Below are 19,191 nucleotides of genomic sequence, written 5' to 3'. Positions count from 1 at the left end.
AAAAAATACCTCAATGAAAATTAATCATCAACAAAATTAATTAATATTTTGTGCCGATAAAACATAATTACAAAATATAAGAAATAAAAATAAATAAATTTTATTTAATAATAACCAAACATGTACATATCTATACTAAAATAAATTATAATACTTACTATACTATAAACACATACATTGGGGTTATTATAATTAGGGTTATTTTTTCATTAACATCGAACTGTTTTCCTTTTTCATTTAGTGTAAAGTTGTACGTTTAGTTGCAACCTCATATTAACAATGGTGGAAGTTGTTGTTCATATTACTTAGACATACACGAAATATTTTATTAAGTAAATTACAGTGAAACTTTTTCTTTAATTATTTTCATCTTCCATTTAATGAAAAGTTTAATTTGATCTTGCTTCTTCTTTTTTTAACTTTTCATATAATTAAAGTTTAATATTGTCAATTTGGAGATTTTTCGTTTTTAAAATTGCTGCAATCCAATTCCAATTGAAATTAACAACCAACGTTAATATTATTATGTATATATATTTTATATTTATTGTTAAAAATTTAAATAATATTTTGTCCCCATCAACTCTTCTATTGTTGAAAACAATTCTATTTCTTTGTTTCTAAATGTTCCAAACAACACAAATTCACACACATTTTCCAGATTTTATTTCCTTAACATTAACACTTAGATGCGGTACAATGCTGAAAGTGTTATTTATCTTGAGTCATTATTAAATAAATTTATACTTAGTGGAATTTTTTTTTATAAATTTATTAAAAAAGATTATAAAAAAGACTTTTTTCTTCTTAATTGACAGATAATTTTTTTGTGAATAAAATTTATAATTATTTTTTACATAAAAAATTTAAAACAAGATTAACATAAAATATTAGTATTTTTAATAGTGAATGTTGTAAAGCTGATACTCTAACGCATCTATTGCATAAGTTATTACATACACGCAATATGTAACTCCCTTTTTATATTCCTATCACGTTATTTGTTTTTATTTAATTTATTGTTTTTATTCTCCTTCTATCTCTTTCATAAATTATAATTTATCTATGATATTTTTTCCAAAAAAACATTTTAAATATATAACTATGTGTTCTACATATAAAACATACATCAGTTAACTTTTCTCACTTATTCAATTTTTATTTTTAAAATCACTTTATTTAAATTTTATTTTTCAACATAAAGGTTGCAATGCTTATTTCGTTATTAATATATACATATTAATATACGAGTTTTACGTTATTAAAACCAAAAATAGTGAATGGGGGATAGAATGAAAGGAAGAGAAAACATAAACAAAGAAAAAGTGTAGATTACTTGATGTAACAATTTGAAAGCATTAGCATTCAGAAAAAAGAAGAAAGTGGTAGGAAACAAATCCCAAGTACAAATAAAATAAAAAATCATAGATGAAATCAATAATAAGCATTAACAAAATTGCAATTGGTCCTGATTTCTCCTTCATCTTGGTCAGTGATAACATCAACAATGCCAAGCTTTCCCATTGACACTGCAAATTGGTGCTCAAAAACAGAATGTGTAGAAGTCAATGCTGAAACAAGAGGTGCAGTCCTTGGATCTGAGTACAGCAACTGATCAGTAGATAACAACCCCATTTTTTTCTTCAAATTTATGTAGTAAACATTGTCAAAGATCTTTGGTGTTGTAGCATCAAGATCCACATACTCTGAGGCCCATCTGCACTTCCTTTGCAAGAAGTTCAGATACTTAGGATCTATGGTTGGGTCTGCTTTTCCTGTTCCTTCGTAATTGTATAGCCTATATTGAATGGACCCACATGAAGTTCTTCCAATAGTATGAGCCCCTAGCATAATCATCACATACAGTGATCTGTTAATAGTCTAAGAGTGGGCGGAACAAAATGTTCAAGAAAATTCATTAAGATAGACTTTAACTTGGCTATGATAGTATGTTAGAAGTAAACTTTAAGCCTACCTTAATTCCCACAAAATCAACTTGTAAGGTGTCTACACCTTACTTATATACTAAGAAATTGTCTTATCTCTATCGATATGGGACTTCCAACACTATTTTTTAACATAGTATCAGAGTCATTGATTAAAATCTATTTTAACGAAATTTGTTGCTGTTTGATGGATTTATTGATCAAGATATTGAAGGTATAATTGTTTGATTTAGTTTATTTACCTGAGAGAACAACCAAGTCAAGCACAGTCATGCCTCTGGACTGGAAAAACTCAATCATGGAAGTGATGTTTTCATGGCCCATAGGCACCAAAGCTGCTTCCTCAGCAATGGAGACTTTACCATCTTTCCTACCATAAGGAACGGCCCAATAAGGTCCACCTACCTCAACTGTGGCATCCCTTGCAGCAGCAGTGAGAATGTCAGCACAAGACACAGTCTTGGGACATTGTTTCTCTAACTCTGCCTTGATATCATCCACCACTTCAAACCCTCTCAGCGTCTTGCTAGCTTCTGCTGTTCTCTCACTTCCATCATGCTTCAACAGAATAGACCCATCACATCCCTGCATTGTTTCAAATAATACTGATACTGTGTTATTGCTTGAGTAAAACACTTTTTCACTATCATTGATGATAGAAAAATGATATTTTGACTTCCATTTTTTAATTCTCCTTCTTTTACTCTTTGACATGATTTAATGTAGATCATTCATTTCTTCAAATAAAAAATAATGATATATTAATTAATCAATGATTTACAATAAGTCACAATCAGAAAGTAAAAGATAAAAATAAAAAAATGGGAGTCGTAGTATCATTGTAATTGATAATATAACATACCCTGACAGAGCAATCATGGAAATGGAGCCTCATGAGACTAGCTGCTAAAGTGTAGTCCTTCTTGATCCATTCTTTCACTTTGTTGTGTAGGATGGACTCAAACTTGGGGCAGGTTTTGCGGTAGTAACCAAAGGATAGAAGATTATCAAAGGTGGTTTCATCTAACGTTGGCACTTTAAGAGAGAAGACAGTGTCACTTGTTGTGGTTGTGTAGGAAGAGGAAGGTTTATAGTCAGAGTTTTCGTAATAAGGATCAGCTGAGGCTGAAATGATGCACAAAACCAAAAGAAGAAACAATGGGAGGGAAGAGTTACACATTTTTTTGGGTTATTGTTGACACCACAAATGAACTAAAATAAGGTATATATGATATAGGTGATAATAGGTGAATAGTTTATATAGAGAAGACGACTTTGGTATGATATATTGGGATTATGTTAAGGCTGAGACCAACGTGCGAAGCACAAAATGGAGCAACACGACATGTTAGCATGTTCTTGTTTTTTCTTATTGTTCACCTCAAAATCTAGCACAATTCTTCCATACTTTATCTCTCTCCTATATTATTTTCGGGCATGACTGAATAATTGATTTAAAAATACTAGTAGCACACCTTCTATATAGTTTTTCAAATTTGTACAAGGTTAAAATTTATTAAGGATTGTGAAATTATGGGAATATTGCTTTATATTCTGTGTCCATTCAAAATTTTATAGGAAATTTTATTTAACAATTAATACATATGGTGCATTAAATATTAGCATAATAAATGTTAAGTTTAAGTGTGGTTTAATCCTGTTAAATGTTAAGTTTGTTAAGTTTATTATATGTATTAAATGTTTTTTTTAGACAAAAGTGTGTTTGAGGGATAAAAGTTTTGAACTTGCGTATTAACAATTGATTGTGTAAGTTTTCAAATACTGTTAATATTCATGGGAAGAATATTATAGGCACATTCTACTTTAAACTATTAGTTTTGATTGTGCTCTAATGATTGACGTTGACCAAATGTTGTTTTAAGTTTTTTGTTCAGTTTATAAGGTTCTTTATTGATTATTAATTGAATCTCATAACTCTTTCTTGCTGCACTATATCGCCGCTGTTGTCTGCTGATGCAGTTATTGTCGTCATGACCTTAATAGCAATGGCAGTCTTTGAGAAGAAAAAAAGAAGAGAGAGAGAGTAAAATATTGATTATATATATTCTAAAAGTTTGTTTTCAAAAAATTGTTATGAAAATAATATTCTAAAAATTATATTTTAAAATGTATTTTATACGTTTCAGAAAAACTTATTCTCTACAAATTTTATTCTTAAAATTCCCTTTTAAGATTCCTATTCCAAAAAAAATTGTTCTTGAAAATTTTCGGAAGAGATAATACGAAAGTTATGAAGTGCAAAATGTTTATTACAAAAATTATAGGGTGCACTTAGAAATTGTAGGACTACAGAAAAAAAGAAAAAAGGCCTTTTTTTAAAAGTTGATCTTAAATATTCTAAGTGCATTTCTTCCTGCAGTTTTTTTCTCTCTCTGCACTTCCATTTTTTGTTATTGCATACCATAAGATGTAGAATCCCTGTTTCACCCCTGAATAAAATGTTGTAGATGACATCAATTATTCCGTGACAGAGGTTAAATGGGTCAGGTCACAATCGAATCGTAATGTTTTAACTTGTATTATACTGTTAAGTAAAAAAGAGTTATACCTAACTAATAGCTGTAACTTTTAATATAATGAAAAACATTTGATCCTAAAATAAAATAAATTTAAAACCCTAAACTTACTTTTTGTTTCCACTTTCCCTTCTTTGTCCACCAGGGAAGTTTTCTTCGAATTAATTAGGTAGAGGTGAATCAAGTTTCTTTTCTCACGAGCTTATTGATTTTGATTGAGGTTGTCTTCTCCAAACGACACTATAATGGTTGGAGCAACTGGAGTTTCCAATATCTGTAGAAGTTGATGTTGGTTGTTGGCTAGGTTGAATTTTAATTAAAAGATTAAAGGTCCTTTTACCTTTCATTAAAATTTTAATTAAGAGTAGTTTGGGAATTATAGGTTTTATGGGGTGCAGGAAGAAATGTCATTCTAAGAAAGAAAAAAGAAAAGAGAAGGCCGACTGATTTTGATTGATAATTTTAATTTTTGTGAATTGTATGTTTAAATTTATTTTCTCGAACAATTTACCTTATTTTTTCTTATTGACCGTTGATATGACTGTAATATACTTGTAATTTAATGAAGACTTTAATTATTTTTTTCTAGATTTATAAGAAACTCAAGTTTTAATTAAACTTAAAATATATTATGACTAGTTTCTCAAGTAATGCTACAGTTAGAACAGTTCGCTGGACAAATCGAAAAAAAAAAAAAAAAAAAAAGACAAGACGAGTTGGACCAGCCAAGAGGGTTTAGTGCATGCAGTGTACGACCAATGAATCAGAAACCGCGTCTTGGTTTGGTACATCAACCCATTAAGCTTCCCAAGAACAACAACATTACTCCTTATCCATGCATAAAATACACAACTTTTCTTCATTTTCCTACAATTTTTACTTTCTGATGCGCGTTACTTGAAGAACTGCACAACACAAATGTTAACCATTGATTGAAACCCTTACGTGGCTTACGTATAATATGACAAACACTTCGTGGGGACTCCATTGACTTAGTATAGAACAAACAAACTACAGATACAGACACAAAACTGTTCACTTTCTCTCAATGGGAGTTTTCTTCTTCTTCAAACCATGTAAAATCCAAGAATAATATTTCCCTGTTTGTTCACCCAACCACTGTAATTAACCTCATATCTTCATCACTTCACCGTGTTTTTCTTTTTTCTGTTGTATCACATCACATATTCTTAATAGTTTATTCGTTACCACCTTTTGTTCTGATACTATTTCCAATGGTCTTTTGACCTTCTCAGCATTCAGCTCTTCCACATTAATGAATAAGCGTTTATTGCCATAAATGGTAATTGGTCACTGTTGCAGCTGACTGACACACTTGCATGCTCATTTATACTCTCATTCATGGATGATATAGGCATGCTTTGTCAACATAGTCTCAGCTTCTACCAACTCATCTATATATCTCCAATGCATGTCATGCAGATGCATCATGATCAAACCTTCAAACCTTTCGATCTTCTTACACATGTACACACTTCAAGATAACATGTGAAAGCATACCAACATGCACTACTACCATGTAGCTTCATACTTCTATCTTCTGCCAATAATACATACTCACAATCCAAGAACAACCACCACCGCTTCCCAACCCACAACTACACCATTAAATTTCACTTGTCTTCGTGTGTCTTTTTGTTAATAAGAACAACAATTTGAGCTGAAGAATTTAGAGTAACCTTCCATCCCAAAATGAGAGAAGCATCAATGAGGATTTCAACCCTTGGTTTTGTGCTCCTCCTGTGTTTTTCTTCTGCACTCCTTTGCCGTGGAAATGAGAGCACCATGAGAGTGCTTTTGGAGGTGAAATCATCGTTCACTGAAGACCCAGAAAATGTTTTAAGGGATTGGTCAGAGAACAACACCAATTACTGTAGCTGGAGAGGGGTGTCATGTGGTTCAAAGAAGCTCAATTCTTTGGATGCTGATGACGACTCGGTGCAAGTGGTGGGACTCAACCTGTCCGATTCGTCACTCGGTGGGTCGATATCACCGTCACTCGGTGGTTTGCAAAACCTGCTGCACCTTGATCTCTCTTTAAACCGCCTCGAGGGTCCCATTCCATCGGCCCTCTCGAACCTCACATCGTTGGAAACTCTCCTTCTCCACTCCAACCAACTCAACGGTCAAATCCCCACCGAGTTAGACTCGCTCATGCGTCTCCGAGTTTTGCGAATCGGTAACAACCAACTCAGTGGCCCGATTCCTGAGACGCTTGGGTATATGCCCAGCCTCGAGTACCTTGGTTTGGCCTCATGCAGACTCAGCGGTCAGATCCCGGCCCAGCTTGGTCGACTCAGTGAGTTGCAATATTTGTCTCTGCAGGAAAACGACTTGACTGGGCCGATTCCGTACGAAGTGGGGTACTGCTGGAGCCTTCAAGTCTTCAGCGCCGCCGGGAACAACCTCAATGGCTCGGTTCCGAGTGAACTGAGTCTACTCAGGAAACTTCAAATTCTGAACCTCGCCAACAACAGCCTAACCGGGTCTATTCCGAGTCAACTCGGGCAGCTGAGTCAGCTTACATATCTGAATTTAATGGGTAACCAACTCGAGGGTCGCATTCCACCGTCTCTGGCTCAATTGGGTAACCTTCAAAATCTCGACTTGACAAATAATACGCTTACTGGGGAAATTCCGGAGGAGTTAGGGAACATGGGTAAGTTACAATATCTGGTTCTCTCTGGGAACAAACTCAATGGAACCATTCCAAGAACCATATGTTCCAATGCAACAAGTTTGGAGACCTTGCTGATGGGAGATAATGGACTTCATGGTGAGATACCAGCTGAGTTGGGTGAGTGCCAATCCCTGAAACAACTTGATTTATCAGGCAATGATCTCAACGGGTCAATACCTATTGAGGTTTATGGGTTGACGGGGCTAACCGATCTCTTACTTCACAACAACACTTTGGATGGTTCAATCTCTCCCTTCATAGGAAACCTCACTAACATGCAGAGTCTTGCACTGTTTCATAACAACTTGCGGGGTGATCTTCCCAGAGAGATTGGGACGCTTGGGAAAATGGAGATAATGTATCTTTATGATAATCAGTTATCAGGGAAGATTCCTCTCGAGATCGGTAACTGTTCAAGCTTGCAATGGGTTGATTTTTTTGGAAACCATTTCAGTGGTGAAATTCCCTTCACTATAGGGAGGCTGAAAGATTTGAACTTTTTGCACCTTAGGCAGAATGAGCTTGTGGGTGTGATTCCCCCAACACTTGGGAACTGTCATAAACTCACTGTGCTGGATTTGGCAGATAATCGCCTCTCAGGTGGCATTCCAGCAACATTCGGATTCCTCAGAAACTTGGAGCAGTTCATTCTCTACAACAATTCTCTTGAAGGTAGTCTTCCTCACCAACTTGTAAATCTAGCAAACCTCACCAGAGTGAATCTTTCAAATAACAGACTGAATGGTAGTTTGGCTCCATTGTGTAGCTCTAGTTCCTTTCTTTCTTTTGATGTCACAGATAATGAATTTGACGGTGAAATACCCTTTGTCCTGGGAAATTCACCTTCCCTTGACAGGTTGAGATTAGGTAACAACAAGTTTTCAGGTGAAATTCCAAGGACATTGGGAAAAATCACCGCATTGTCATTGTTAGACGTCTCAGGAAATTCACTCACGGGTGGAATACCAGATGAGCTTTCTTTGTGCAATAACCTGACTCACGTTGATTTGAACAACAATCTTCTAACTGGACACATACCGCTATGGCTTGGAAATTTGCCTCAGTTGGGAGAGGTTAAGCTCTCATTCAATCAATTTTCTGGGTCTATTCCACTAGGCCTACTCAAACAACCCAAGTTGATTGTTCTTTCCTTGAATAACAATTCTCTCAGTGGAACTCTCCCAGGTGATATTGGCGATCTTGTATCTCTTAACACCCTCAGGCTGGACCATAATAACCTCTCTGGACCAATCCCTCAAACAATAGGTAAATTGAACAATCTTTATGAGCTGCGGCTATCCAGGAATGGCTTTAGTGGGGAAATACCAATTGAGATTGGAAGTCTTCAAAATGTCCAAAGCATTTTGGACTTAAGTTACAATAATCTCTCTGGTCATATCCCTTCTTCAATTGGCATGCTGTCAAAATTGGAAGTACTTAATCTTTCTCACAATGCACTCACTGGAGAAGTGCCTTCAGCAGTTGGTGAATTGACCAGTTTGCAGAAGCTTGACATCTCTTACAATAACCTTCAAGGAGCATTGGATAAGCAATTCTCTCGCTGGCCTCATGAATCATTTGAAGGGAACATTCATCTTTGTGGAGCCTCCCTTGCAAGATGCATAGGTGGTGATAAGCGATCAGTCTTCAGCAATACATCAGTGATTATAGTCTCTACACTTTCAACTTTAGCTGTAATTGCTTTACTTGTACTTGTAGTGATCGTCTTGTTTAAAAGCAAGCAAGAATTTTTCAGGAGAGGCAGTGAACTGAGTTTTGTTTTCTCCTCTTCTTCACGAGCACATAAACGATCGTTGATCCCTCTGACTGTGCCTGCAAAGAGAGATTTCAGGTGGCAAGACATCATGTATTCCACAAACAATCTAAGTGATGAGTTTGTAGTTGGTTGTGGAGGCTCTGGGACAGTGTACAGAGTTGAATTGCCCTCTGGAGAGATCGTGGCTGTGAAGAAGATTTCAGGAAAAGATGATTATCTGTTGAACAAAAGCTTTATAAGAGAAATCAAAACCTTAGGGAGGATCAAACATAGGCATCTGGTAAAACTGATGGGTTGTTGTAGCAACAGAATGAAAGGAACAGGTTGGAATCTGTTGATATATGAGTACATGGAGAATGGGAGTGTTTGGGATTGGTTACATGGGGTGCCCCTCAAAGCAAAGAGGATCCTTGATTGGGACACAAGGTTCAAAATTGCAATGGGATTAGCTCACGGAGTGGAGTACCTCCATCACGATTGTGTGCCAAAGATCATTCACAGGGACATCAAATCCAGCAACATTTTACTAGATTCCAACATGGAGGCACACCTGGGAGACTTTGGACTCGCAAAATCAATCATTGAGAATCCAGAATCTAATGCAGAATCTAATTCTTGCTTTGCTGGATCTTATGGATACATAGCCCCAGGTAATAATTCATCACACCATTGACTTGAGTTGTTATTTACCTCATTCTTTTACGAATCATGGTCAGAACCGAAGTTTTGCCATGATAGTGTACACCGGCTATACTGTCTTAGAAAGTGGATTTTAAGTTTAACTCAATCTTACAAAATCAATTTGTAAAGTGAGATTTGCATGATCCATCGTAATGCAAACTATTGATTGACATTTGTATATTTGTAGAGTATGCATACACACTGAAGGCCACAGAGAAAACTGATGTGTACAGCATGGGAGTTGTGTTTATGGAACTTGTTACTGGTAAAATGCCAACAGATGCAGGTTTCGGAGCAGAGATGGACATGGTGAGATGGGTGAAGATGAACCTTGAGAAGGAAGGCACTGCGGTTGAAGAAGTGATAGATCCTCAGCTGAAACCCCTTTTGCCTGGTGAAGAGTTTGCTGCATTGCAGGTGCTGGAGATAGCCTTACACTGCACAAAAACTGCACCACAAGAGAGGCCAACATCAAGGCAAGTATGCCATCATCTCCAGCACGTATCCAACAACAAAATTGTGGATTTTGATAAGAAGAATCTGGATCATTACTGATTTTCATTCCAACATATTCAAGATGAAGGAAGACATGTTTGTTAATGTTGCTGTGTGTAAGTTTAGCATATGTTATGTTTCTGCATTGCTTCTTCCAAAACTTATCCTATATGTTCAGACACAGATTCTTAATTTTATTAAGAGGATTTCGTGTTAGGAATGTAACATTGGTAATGGACTAATGGTATCCTTCTTATGCAGGTGTCTTAATATTTAGTAAAGTTCAATATATAAATATTTCTTATGTATATTGTTAAGTTTCCTTTATAAAACTTTCTTTTCGATTCATTGATTAAAGTGTTAAATGATAAAATGTTTGTTTGCGTAACACAGGAATCAAAATCAGTTATAAAAATAAGGCTTAATTACTCGTACCTATTTTGTTTCGAAAATTTCAAAATGGTATCTACTTTGAACTTTGTTTCAATTTTGTATCCAATTTTGATTATTGCATCAATGTAGTACCCTCCGTTAAGTCTTCACAAACGGCGTTAACTACCTTGCCACGTGTCAGCCTCTGCATTTTTTAATTTTTTGAATTTTTTTTTTAAATTTTTTTTGCCACGTGTCAAATCCTTGATGTGACACGTGGCAAGGTATCGCCATGTGTCAAGGTACCTGACAAGTGTCATTATCTTCATTTCAACTTAGTCCCTATTTGTTTCAATTTAGTATCCATATATATTTATTAGTTTTAATTTAGTACCCAATTTATTTATTTTAATTTTGTCTGAATATTTTTTACAAAATAGAAAAATATTATGTCTCCCATAAGACCAAATTTATTATGTATATAAATGTTATATTTATATTTGTTATTAAAAATGACTTACTATGTTATTCATGACTTTTACCATTAACTTTAATATAAATTTCAATAAGCCCTTAATTTTATAACTCATTTTTAGTAACAAATATCAATATAACATTTATATAAATAATAAATTTTGTCTTAAAAGAAATACAATATTTCTCCATTTAAAAAAAATATATATTTGAATAAAATTCAAACAAATAAATTGGGTACTAAATTGAAACAAATAAACATATATGGGTACTAAATTGAAACAAATAGACATATATGGGGACTAAGTTGAGATGAAGACAATGACACTTGCCAAGTACCTTGACACGTGGCGATACCTTGCCACGTGTCACATCAAGGATTTGACATGTGGCAATTTTTTTAAAAAAAAAAAATTTAAAAATTAAAAAATTTTAAAAAATCCAGAGACTGACACGTAGCAAGGTAGTTAACGTCGTTTGTGAAGACTTAACGGAAGGTACTACATTGATGCAATAATCAAAATTGGGTACTAAATTGAAACAAAGTTCAAAGTGGATACCATTTTAAAATTTTCGAACCAAAATGATTATGATTCGAGTAATTAAACCTAAAAATAACAAAGAAAGATAAATGCAGTAACATGCTCAGATATAGAAAGTAAATAATCCCTGAGTTTTCTATATAAAAGAATAAAATAATACAATTGTTATTTAATTTATCAGTAACATATTTCAGTTACACTGATTTTTTTTTTGTTTTAAATATAAACTAAATTTATTTTAATTTAAAAATATAAGATAATAGATAGTACAGTACTATAAGTCATTTAGTTACATGGATTGTGTGAGCGTGTGAATACGTAATCTTTAATGAAATAATACAAAATGACACGTTATTAAATTGCAAAATTAATAAAGAATATGGTAATTAAAATAATATGAATGTGAGAGTAAAGTACAAAGTTAAATTAAATCTATGTTGTATAAGTGAGAGGAAATTTTTTTAGCCATCTAACACTCTTGTTTGTTGGTCGTCTTCGATATTAGCAGAAAAATATTTTAAATATTAAAATAAATTTAATTAAAAAAATTAAAATCATGTATTTTTAAATTTGAGAGACTAAATATTAATTTAAATTTTTATCAAAAATTAAAAGACCAAAACAATATTTAATATTTTGTAATAAAGATGAATTCTTTGTGATTTGCATATGATATCATATGAATCCTAGATTATTTCACAATGATACCGAGTTTTAATCCTTGAAAACGTAGGTCAAATTTTATCTTAATTATAATTTATTGTTATTGTGATAATTTACTTGAGTCTCAACTAACGTCAATTATCTAAAATCACGTCTAGCTCATTAACATTTGAAATGAAAAAAAAAATGATTTTGTGTACAACATATCATAACCTAACTATTGCTTCTAATTAATATACGAAATTTAAAATTCAAATTTAAATTATTCCCACATTTCAATAAAACAAACTACAAATTAAAATTCAAGCTATAATTGCGTAATAAAATCTTACACACAAATCAAAACATACACCCACCAAAGTAGCTACAAATTAAAATTCAAATAATATAATTGCACAATTAAATCGGACAAATCTAATAAGCTAAAAATTCAAATAAAAAACGTTTCAAATTCATCCCTACTTAAAATAAAACTTAAACGAGTCTTTCAAAATTAATGTCCATAAATACACATTTATAAATATTCTAAAATGAAAAGCGAAGCCATTTTAGTAGAAAAATGAATATTTTTTACCGAATCAAATGACAAGTAGCATTTTGATAGTTATAAGCAAGGTAGTTAAATTTCGATTTACGAATTAAATTTCGATTTTTAAGTACCATACTTATAAGTAATTTTCATACTTTTTTATTGAGTAGTATTTGCAACATTATGTAACAGTTTATCTGTTATTAACTTATTAAATAATAATAATACATACATACATCAAATCGTAGAGTATTTTTTTATTTTAATATCACAAACTAATTATCTTTTTTAAATTTAAAGAAAAATGGTAGAAGTAAATAATTAAGTGTAATCATCTTTTTATTTTAGTCATTTAGTTAAAAAGTAATTAAATGTAATAAAAAAAGTACATAAAGCAAAGGAAAACAGAAGGAAAAGCTCACCACCAGAAAACACTTTGATTCCTTCCTGTAACTATTATATTTAGTATTATATATATATATATATATATATATATATATATATATATATAAATATACTATTTCAGTATTATTAGTAACGAAATGTGGAAAAGAAATTTTGCAAAACTGATAAGAATGTGTGTACTGTAACAAATTATGACTTGAGAAAATAAAATTACAAGAAGATGAAGTAATGTGGTAAGTGTTGATAATCATCAAAAGGAAAGTGCATAAAGTGAGTGAAGGAAAGCAGAAAATCAGAGTTAGTTGTGAACTTAATTTGGTGAAGAGAATGAAAAAGTAGAGAGTGATGCACTTAATCTGCAAATAGTAATAAATAAGACGCTCTCTTTCTCATATTTTTCTCTTTTTCTTTACCCCACAATCTCAACGGTTCAAACCCAACGTCTCTCTCTCACTACACCACACTGTTATATTCGTCATAACAATTCTCAAAGTTTTCTAAGTTTCGTTGTACTTTTCCAACACTCTGTTTCCTTCATCTTCTCACATCAACCAAAAGGTTTCTTCCATTTTTAGCCACACCCCTCTCAACCAAAAGACACGTCCCTAGGTACCAGGAAACAAAACAAAACAAAACAGAAACAAACATTATCGGCCAACGTTATTTTTTTTTATTTTTTATTTTATCTGTGTACTTTCGTTACGAAAGAGCTCTAAATAGAGGCAGAGAAAACGGGAATGAGGTTAAGATGATTTGTGAGCATTAATAAGCCATAAAAAGCTCCCTAGTTTCCGTACAACAACTCGTTTCTCCTTCATATTCTCCCTCCTTCACTCCCTCCTCTGTTTCGCTCTACCCTGTTTTCTTTTATTTTCTGTCTTTTTCTGTGTTTCAGCAAAACGAGAAGAGACTTGTGAGGTTGCAATGTCTCCAATCTCTCCACCCGTTTCCCCCAAATGGGTTACCGTGTTTCCACGTTCACACACTCCTTCGTAAAGGTTTCCACAAACCAAGACAAAACATCAACCACCGACCACAAACGACAAACAGAGCCCACATGGCATCGTCCGAGGTTGAGATTGCTTCTTCCTCGCCCTTCGGTTCCGTTCTGAGGGACCGCAACCACCGCGAAGAATGCAGGGAAAGCAACGCAAAGGGCACGCATAACCATCATGCTAAGTTACAGAGAAACAACAAGAACTTTGTCACGGACATTAACACGTGTCGGGGGGTGTCTTCTGATTCCGCAACAAACGAAAACAACAGCGGCTGCTGCAGCAGCAAGAACAAGGGCGTTAACCAGCGTAAGGCTCCGAAAAACACCCGCTTGGAGAGGCTTCGTTTCACACGAGCCAGCTCCTTCAACAACAACAACGGCATCATCAACAACAAAAAGGAGACATCTTTGTCCTTGTTGATCAGCCCAAGACACTCGCAGCTTCTCGATCGATGGGCAACGAGACAGGCTCGGGAGATGGTGTCGAATATGGAGAATGGGGCTGAACTTCTCTCAATGGATGACGTTGACATTTTCCCAAGGACACCCAGTTCCACATCTGAGGAAGAATCAAGCTCCTCAGAGATTCCCAACATGGCTGCTTCTTCTCTTGTTCAGATATGGGAGAAGAGGCTGAACCAATGTGTTGTCTCCAAAACGAACGCATCGTTTGAGAAGATCGGTTCATCCTCTTCTCCCACGAATGAGCATGCTAATGCTTCATTGCCCGAGGAAGAATGCTTTGATGGACCCTCAGGGAATGAAGAAAGTTCCTTTCACTCATTTCCTGAGTGGGAATCGAGTGACCATTCCGTTTCGCCTCAAGCCAGGTCTGAGAGTGGTGTCAGTGTTGCTAGCATCATAAAGAAACTCACTTCCACCAGCCAGAACCAGAGTCCAACACCTTCCTTTATCGATGAGAATGAACAAGAAGGGTATTTTAGTAGTAGTATGACAAGTGTGACAGGTTCTCCTTGTAGAGAGCGTGAATGTGGTCAACAACAACCACCTTCAGAGCTTAAATTTGCGTGTCCCCTGCGAATTAGAGGGCGTCAAGCTTTCAATGATTTGCTTATGCAGATGGAGAATGACAGACACAGGGAGCTCAACAACTTGTCAGAGCGTGGAGCGGTGTCTAAGTTCGCACAAAAAGGTCGCATTCAGGTAAAACAAAAACCAAAGGGTGGTTCTTCTTCTCTTGCTGTGTTATGTTTTTTACTAGTTCTGATTCTGACTCATTTTCTATGCATGAATGCAGGCATTGCTTCGGATTAAATTATTGCAACGTGATCTGGTGGCTAATGATCGCTCCCGGCAGAATTCAACATCATGCGAACTAAACAGACAATCACAAGGGTCTGCAATTATGCAATTAAGGTTTGATCATTTCAGAACTTTTTGACCATTTTAATTAAACATAGAGTTCATTTTTGTGTCATCTAAGTTTAGTTCTTTTGATAAAATGAACACAGCAAGATCCCTCATAATTAAGTTTTCCTGGAAGATACTAAAAGAGAAATGTTTTTATGACATACAGGGAAAGATTTAGCAGTGGGGTTGAACCTAGAACTCCGGTCCATGCAGAAGTAGCTACCCCAAGAAGTCCTAGAAGAAAGGCAGTTAACAAAACCATTCAATTGGGTAACTCTGCCACCACCGATCAAGTCAGAAAAGACACAAGAAACCAGACAGCTCATAGCAGTGCCAATCATGCCACAAAATCCCCAAAAAAATCTGTTTCACATACTAGAATAGATCATAATACTGAAGAAGCTCCTCCAAGTTCAGATGTCATGATCCAAGAAACAAATCCACGTTCAGATGCCAAGACTCAACAAAAACTCTCAAAAGAAACTAGTGAGGCAACGACATCCATGACTGATTCAGGTCTAAATGAGATGACAGACAGAGCAGAAGCTAGTAGCGAACAGAATGATATTACTAAAAGTAGTAATGATGAGACAGTAAATGAGGAAGATATTAGTAACCAGCAGTATGCTGAATCCAATGCTGAATCCGGTTACCAGGAGACACTAGAAGAGGCAAGTAATCAGAACTATGCTGAAAGCAGTTTTGGTGATGAGATGGAGGGAGAGGAAACTGACCAGAATTGTGACTATGAAAGTAATTATAACTGGATCAGTGAAATTTCTAGGCCTAGGAGCTATTGGGAAGAGCGCAGGCAAGCCTGGTATAGAGAGATGCTTGAAACTGGTTCTCAGAATGAGGATATAAGGAGGCTTCTTGAAAGGTACATAATTTTCTATTGAATGATACCTCTTGTGTCAGTTGCATAAACTTGAAAGCATTTACTTTGGAATTGGAACTATAGTGAAACTATTTTTTGTACAAACTTCATTGATCTGAACATTAGTATATTATTTCTGCAGAAGAACAGTGTCAAGTTTCCTTTCTAGTGACTTCCGGGATAGAATGGATAGATTGATGGAATCTCATAGGGGAACACAAGCACATTTAGTGAATAGCCAGGACTATGAGGAAAACAGCCAAGAATTGATGGCATTTTTGCAGGAACGCTTGCATTCTGCAAGAGCTTCTCAAGAAGATGGAAGAGATGGAACTGAGGAAGAAGAGGATGAGGATAATGCAGAGGAGCACGAGCATGAGAGCTTGATAAGTGATCCATATCATGAAGCTGGTGATTATTCTAATCGTTCCTCATCATGCAGTTACAGGGACAATGAAGGCGGTGACGATTTTGATAGAGTTGTTTCTCCATCCCGACAACCTTATCAATCTCAATCTTTCTATCCAGAGAGTCGGCAATCTGCATCTCCGTCCACCAATCATCATTCAATGGTGAGTTTGCACTTGGTATGATCTTGATATACATGTGGCTTCTGAATAATCTCTTGTTAAATGCCAAAACTACTCTGCATGCAGGAAATGGAACTGATATATGATTTGAGAGGGCACATGGAGCAACTCTATCAGGAGATGTCAGAGCTGAAGAAAATAATAAAGGGCTGCATGAATATGCAGATGGAATTACAACAAACCATGAAAGTAGAGGTTCACTCAGGTTTGTGTTCATTTCTATTTGATGCTTTTTGTCTTTTCCTGTTTGCCTCTTAGTAGTGATGCAATGCAAATACCATTACAGTTAAAATACAAGAAAAAAAGTCCCGTAACAGGACTCAAAAAAAGAAAGGCAACTGCTGCATTTGCTATGAGGTCAAAGTTGACTCTGTTTTGTACAGGTAAATTACTTGCATTACCTTAAAAATTCGATTTTGTGAAAATAAATTAAATTTAAAATCAATTTTATGAGGTTAAGTTAAATTTAAAGGTCAATTTTTTTCTATTTTGGAAGAAAAGTTGACTCATTTCGTCTTGAACTTGCAGGTGTGGACACATGTGTGCGTGTCTGAAGTGTGCCATCGAGTTGCAATGTAACAGTGGAAAATGTCCCATATGTCGGGCTAAAATAGTGGATGTTGTTCGAGTATATATTGACGGTTAGGTGTCACATTCGACAGAATCTCACTCCATACGACTATCCTTAGTCCTGAAACTTAGCAAGCTGCTACAATTAACATCATAAACATACACGCGAGTTTCTCCTTTTTACATATACTTTCGTCAAGGGAGTGTGTGATTTTTTGAGGAGAAACTCGTTTGGAAAACATCACTGTACATTATTTCATAGTTTTAAATGTAACCCTTTTTTTTTTCCTTGTTGATATGTGTCGGTGTTCAGTATAATAAAGTCTGAGTCTTGTATTACAAGGATATATATAATAATAAAACTAAGACAAACGCTTACACAACACCCATATGTATTTGCAGAGAAGGTGTAAATAGTAGTACATTATTGGGCAAAGGGGGTGAAAAACGAATAGCATCAAATCAAAAGAATGATATGTATGTACATATTTTTTTCTTTTTAAATTAGGAAGTGGCAGAGCCTTTAGAACTATAATCTAATAGTACATGAAGTTCGAAGGACAAGAAAAACGCGGGAAAAATGATATTGTAACCATACATGTTCCTGTCAAACTGGTCATTTTTAATATACATATTTCTTCTTTTTTTCATTTCCTCCTATTAAATGCAAGTTCATGAGAAAGGAACATGATATAATTCTTCTAGAGGGGATAAACATCCTGAAAACTAGACATATCGTCGTAGAGAATGCTAATCAAATTTAGTACAATAGTCTAATGTAAGACCGATCAAAAGGGAGGAGATTGACATCCCTAATGACAACATACTTCTTCTCCTTGAGATAGATATATTCATTATTCAATTTTCTCAACTCAATGGATCAAATTTTGTATGGATATAAACTTGGATGCTATCTACTAAATTTAAAACAAATTTATTACTCTCCACTAATTAATAAGTTTAACCCTTGTAACGGAGTTTACGATAAGAAATAACATGATTACTAAATTTTAATTTCAAGAATTTATTTGACATATTTCTAAATCCAAAAATAAGTCTGAAAATTGAGGTAAGTGTAATCAACCCAATTTGCAGCTTTTGGGGTTAGTGTAGAGGACCACGAAGGAGGTCATTCTCAATCGCTCTCATTGAATCATCTCACAAGCTGGACCGTACCTGGATGTGACCAAGCCAGTTCTTGTTACTTGCTACCAAAATATCCAATCTACCTAGCTACTCCCATCATCTACTCTTTCGTTTTCTGTTTTTTCAGAGCCCAATTCCATGAGTCACATTCTAGAAGACCTTATTATCAAGACACAGTGAACATGTGTTGCAATCATTACAAGGATCGCTTTCCTCTCCGCAAGATATCACGTAACTTGTTAGGTTTTTAATCCAAACATTGGATCTTACTACATGGTTTGTCTTGGACACTGGAGTGATTTTACAGTTACCTCATCAATGCATACAGCCGAGGCAGCCAGCAAAGGCCCAGGTGCACTTCCAAGACAAGTCTGCTACTCATCATGAGCGTCCATCTTCCAAGCCGCAACCAGGGGACCAGTATTTTTCTCTTAGATCGAGGATTGGGCCCATCAGTATTTTCTACACCAGAAAACTATTGGACTAATCTCCAGGGAAAGTAGAATATAACTTACAGG

General features: G+C 34.9%; 3 protein-coding genes across 3 annotated transcripts; 2 read left to right on the top strand and 1 right to left on the bottom strand.

Annotated features, from left to right (window-relative positions):
* Positions 1 to 1,311: 1,311 nt before the first annotated feature.
* LOC114164314 (peroxidase 7-like) lies at positions 1,312 to 3,163 on the bottom strand. The gene is made up of 3 exons (XM_028048945.2): positions 2,809 to 3,163; positions 2,189 to 2,531; positions 1,312 to 1,844 (listed from the first exon to the last, which is right to left on the bottom strand). The coding sequence occupies exons 1-3, from the start codon at positions 3,124 to 3,126 to the stop codon at positions 1,435 to 1,437; spliced, it is 1,071 nt and encodes a 356-aa protein (XP_027904746.2). The 5' UTR covers positions 3,127 to 3,163; the 3' UTR covers positions 1,312 to 1,434.
* Positions 3,164 to 6,059: 2,896 nt separating this feature from the next.
* LOC114196323 (uncharacterized) lies at positions 6,060 to 10,454 on the top strand. The gene is made up of 2 exons (XM_028086930.2): positions 6,060 to 9,611; positions 9,830 to 10,454. The coding sequence occupies exons 1-2, from the start codon at positions 6,197 to 6,199 to the stop codon at positions 10,195 to 10,197; spliced, it is 3,783 nt and encodes a 1,260-aa protein (XP_027942731.2). The 5' UTR covers positions 6,060 to 6,196; the 3' UTR covers positions 10,198 to 10,454.
* A 3,171-nt stretch (positions 10,455 to 13,625) lies between these two features.
* LOC114162588 (uncharacterized) lies at positions 13,626 to 17,910 on the top strand. The gene is made up of 7 exons (XM_085666256.1): positions 13,626 to 15,283; positions 15,378 to 15,496; positions 15,657 to 16,370; positions 16,510 to 16,939; positions 17,024 to 17,162; positions 17,244 to 17,340; positions 17,486 to 17,910. The coding sequence occupies exons 1-7, from the start codon at positions 14,180 to 14,182 to the stop codon at positions 17,601 to 17,603; spliced, it is 2,721 nt and encodes a 906-aa protein (XP_085522382.1). The 5' UTR covers positions 13,626 to 14,179; the 3' UTR covers positions 17,604 to 17,910.
* The last annotated feature ends 1,281 nt before the right edge of the window (positions 17,911 to 19,191 follow it).

This window comes from Vigna unguiculata, chromosome 9 (assembly GCF_037176805.1).
Source record: "Vigna unguiculata cultivar grain cowpea cultivar isolate G323 ecotype 2 chromosome 9, ASM3717680v1, whole genome shotgun sequence".
In the NCBI taxonomy this organism is placed as follows: Eukaryota; Viridiplantae; Streptophyta; class Magnoliopsida; order Fabales; family Fabaceae; genus Vigna; species Vigna unguiculata.
Note: the sequence above shows the minus strand (reverse complement) of the source record. Positions and strands in the feature narration are given on the sequence as shown.

Excerpts from the sequence above, each read along its gene's own strand:
- LOC114162588 (XM_085666256.1), top strand. The coding sequence starts at position 14,180 with ATGGCATCGTCCGAGGTTGAGATTGCTTCTTCCTCGCCCTTCGGTTCC. Across the intron at positions 15,284-15,377 it reads CACAAAAAGGTCGCATTCAG|GCATTGCTTCGGATTAAATT; the intron begins GTAAAACAAAAA and ends GCATGAATGCAG. Across the intron at positions 16,940-17,023 it reads CCACCAATCATCATTCAATG|GAAATGGAACTGATATATGA; the intron begins GTGAGTTTGCAC and ends CTCTGCATGCAG.
- LOC114164314 (XM_028048945.2), bottom strand. The coding sequence starts at position 3,126 with ATGTGTAACTCTTCCCTCCCATTGTTTCTTCTTTTGGTTTTGTGCATC. Across the intron at positions 2,532-2,808 it reads TCCATGATTGCTCTGTCAGG|GGATGTGATGGGTCTATTCT; the intron begins GTATGTTATATT and ends GAAACAATGCAG. Across the intron at positions 1,845-2,188 it reads TGACTTGGTTGTTCTCTCAG|GGGCTCATACTATTGGAAGA; the intron begins GTAAATAAACTA and ends TGATTATGCTAG.
- LOC114196323 (XM_028086930.2), top strand. The coding sequence starts at position 6,197 with ATGAGAGAAGCATCAATGAGGATTTCAACCCTTGGTTTTGTGCTCCTC. Across the intron at positions 9,612-9,829 it reads TTATGGATACATAGCCCCAG|AGTATGCATACACACTGAAG; the intron begins GTAATAATTCAT and ends GTATATTTGTAG.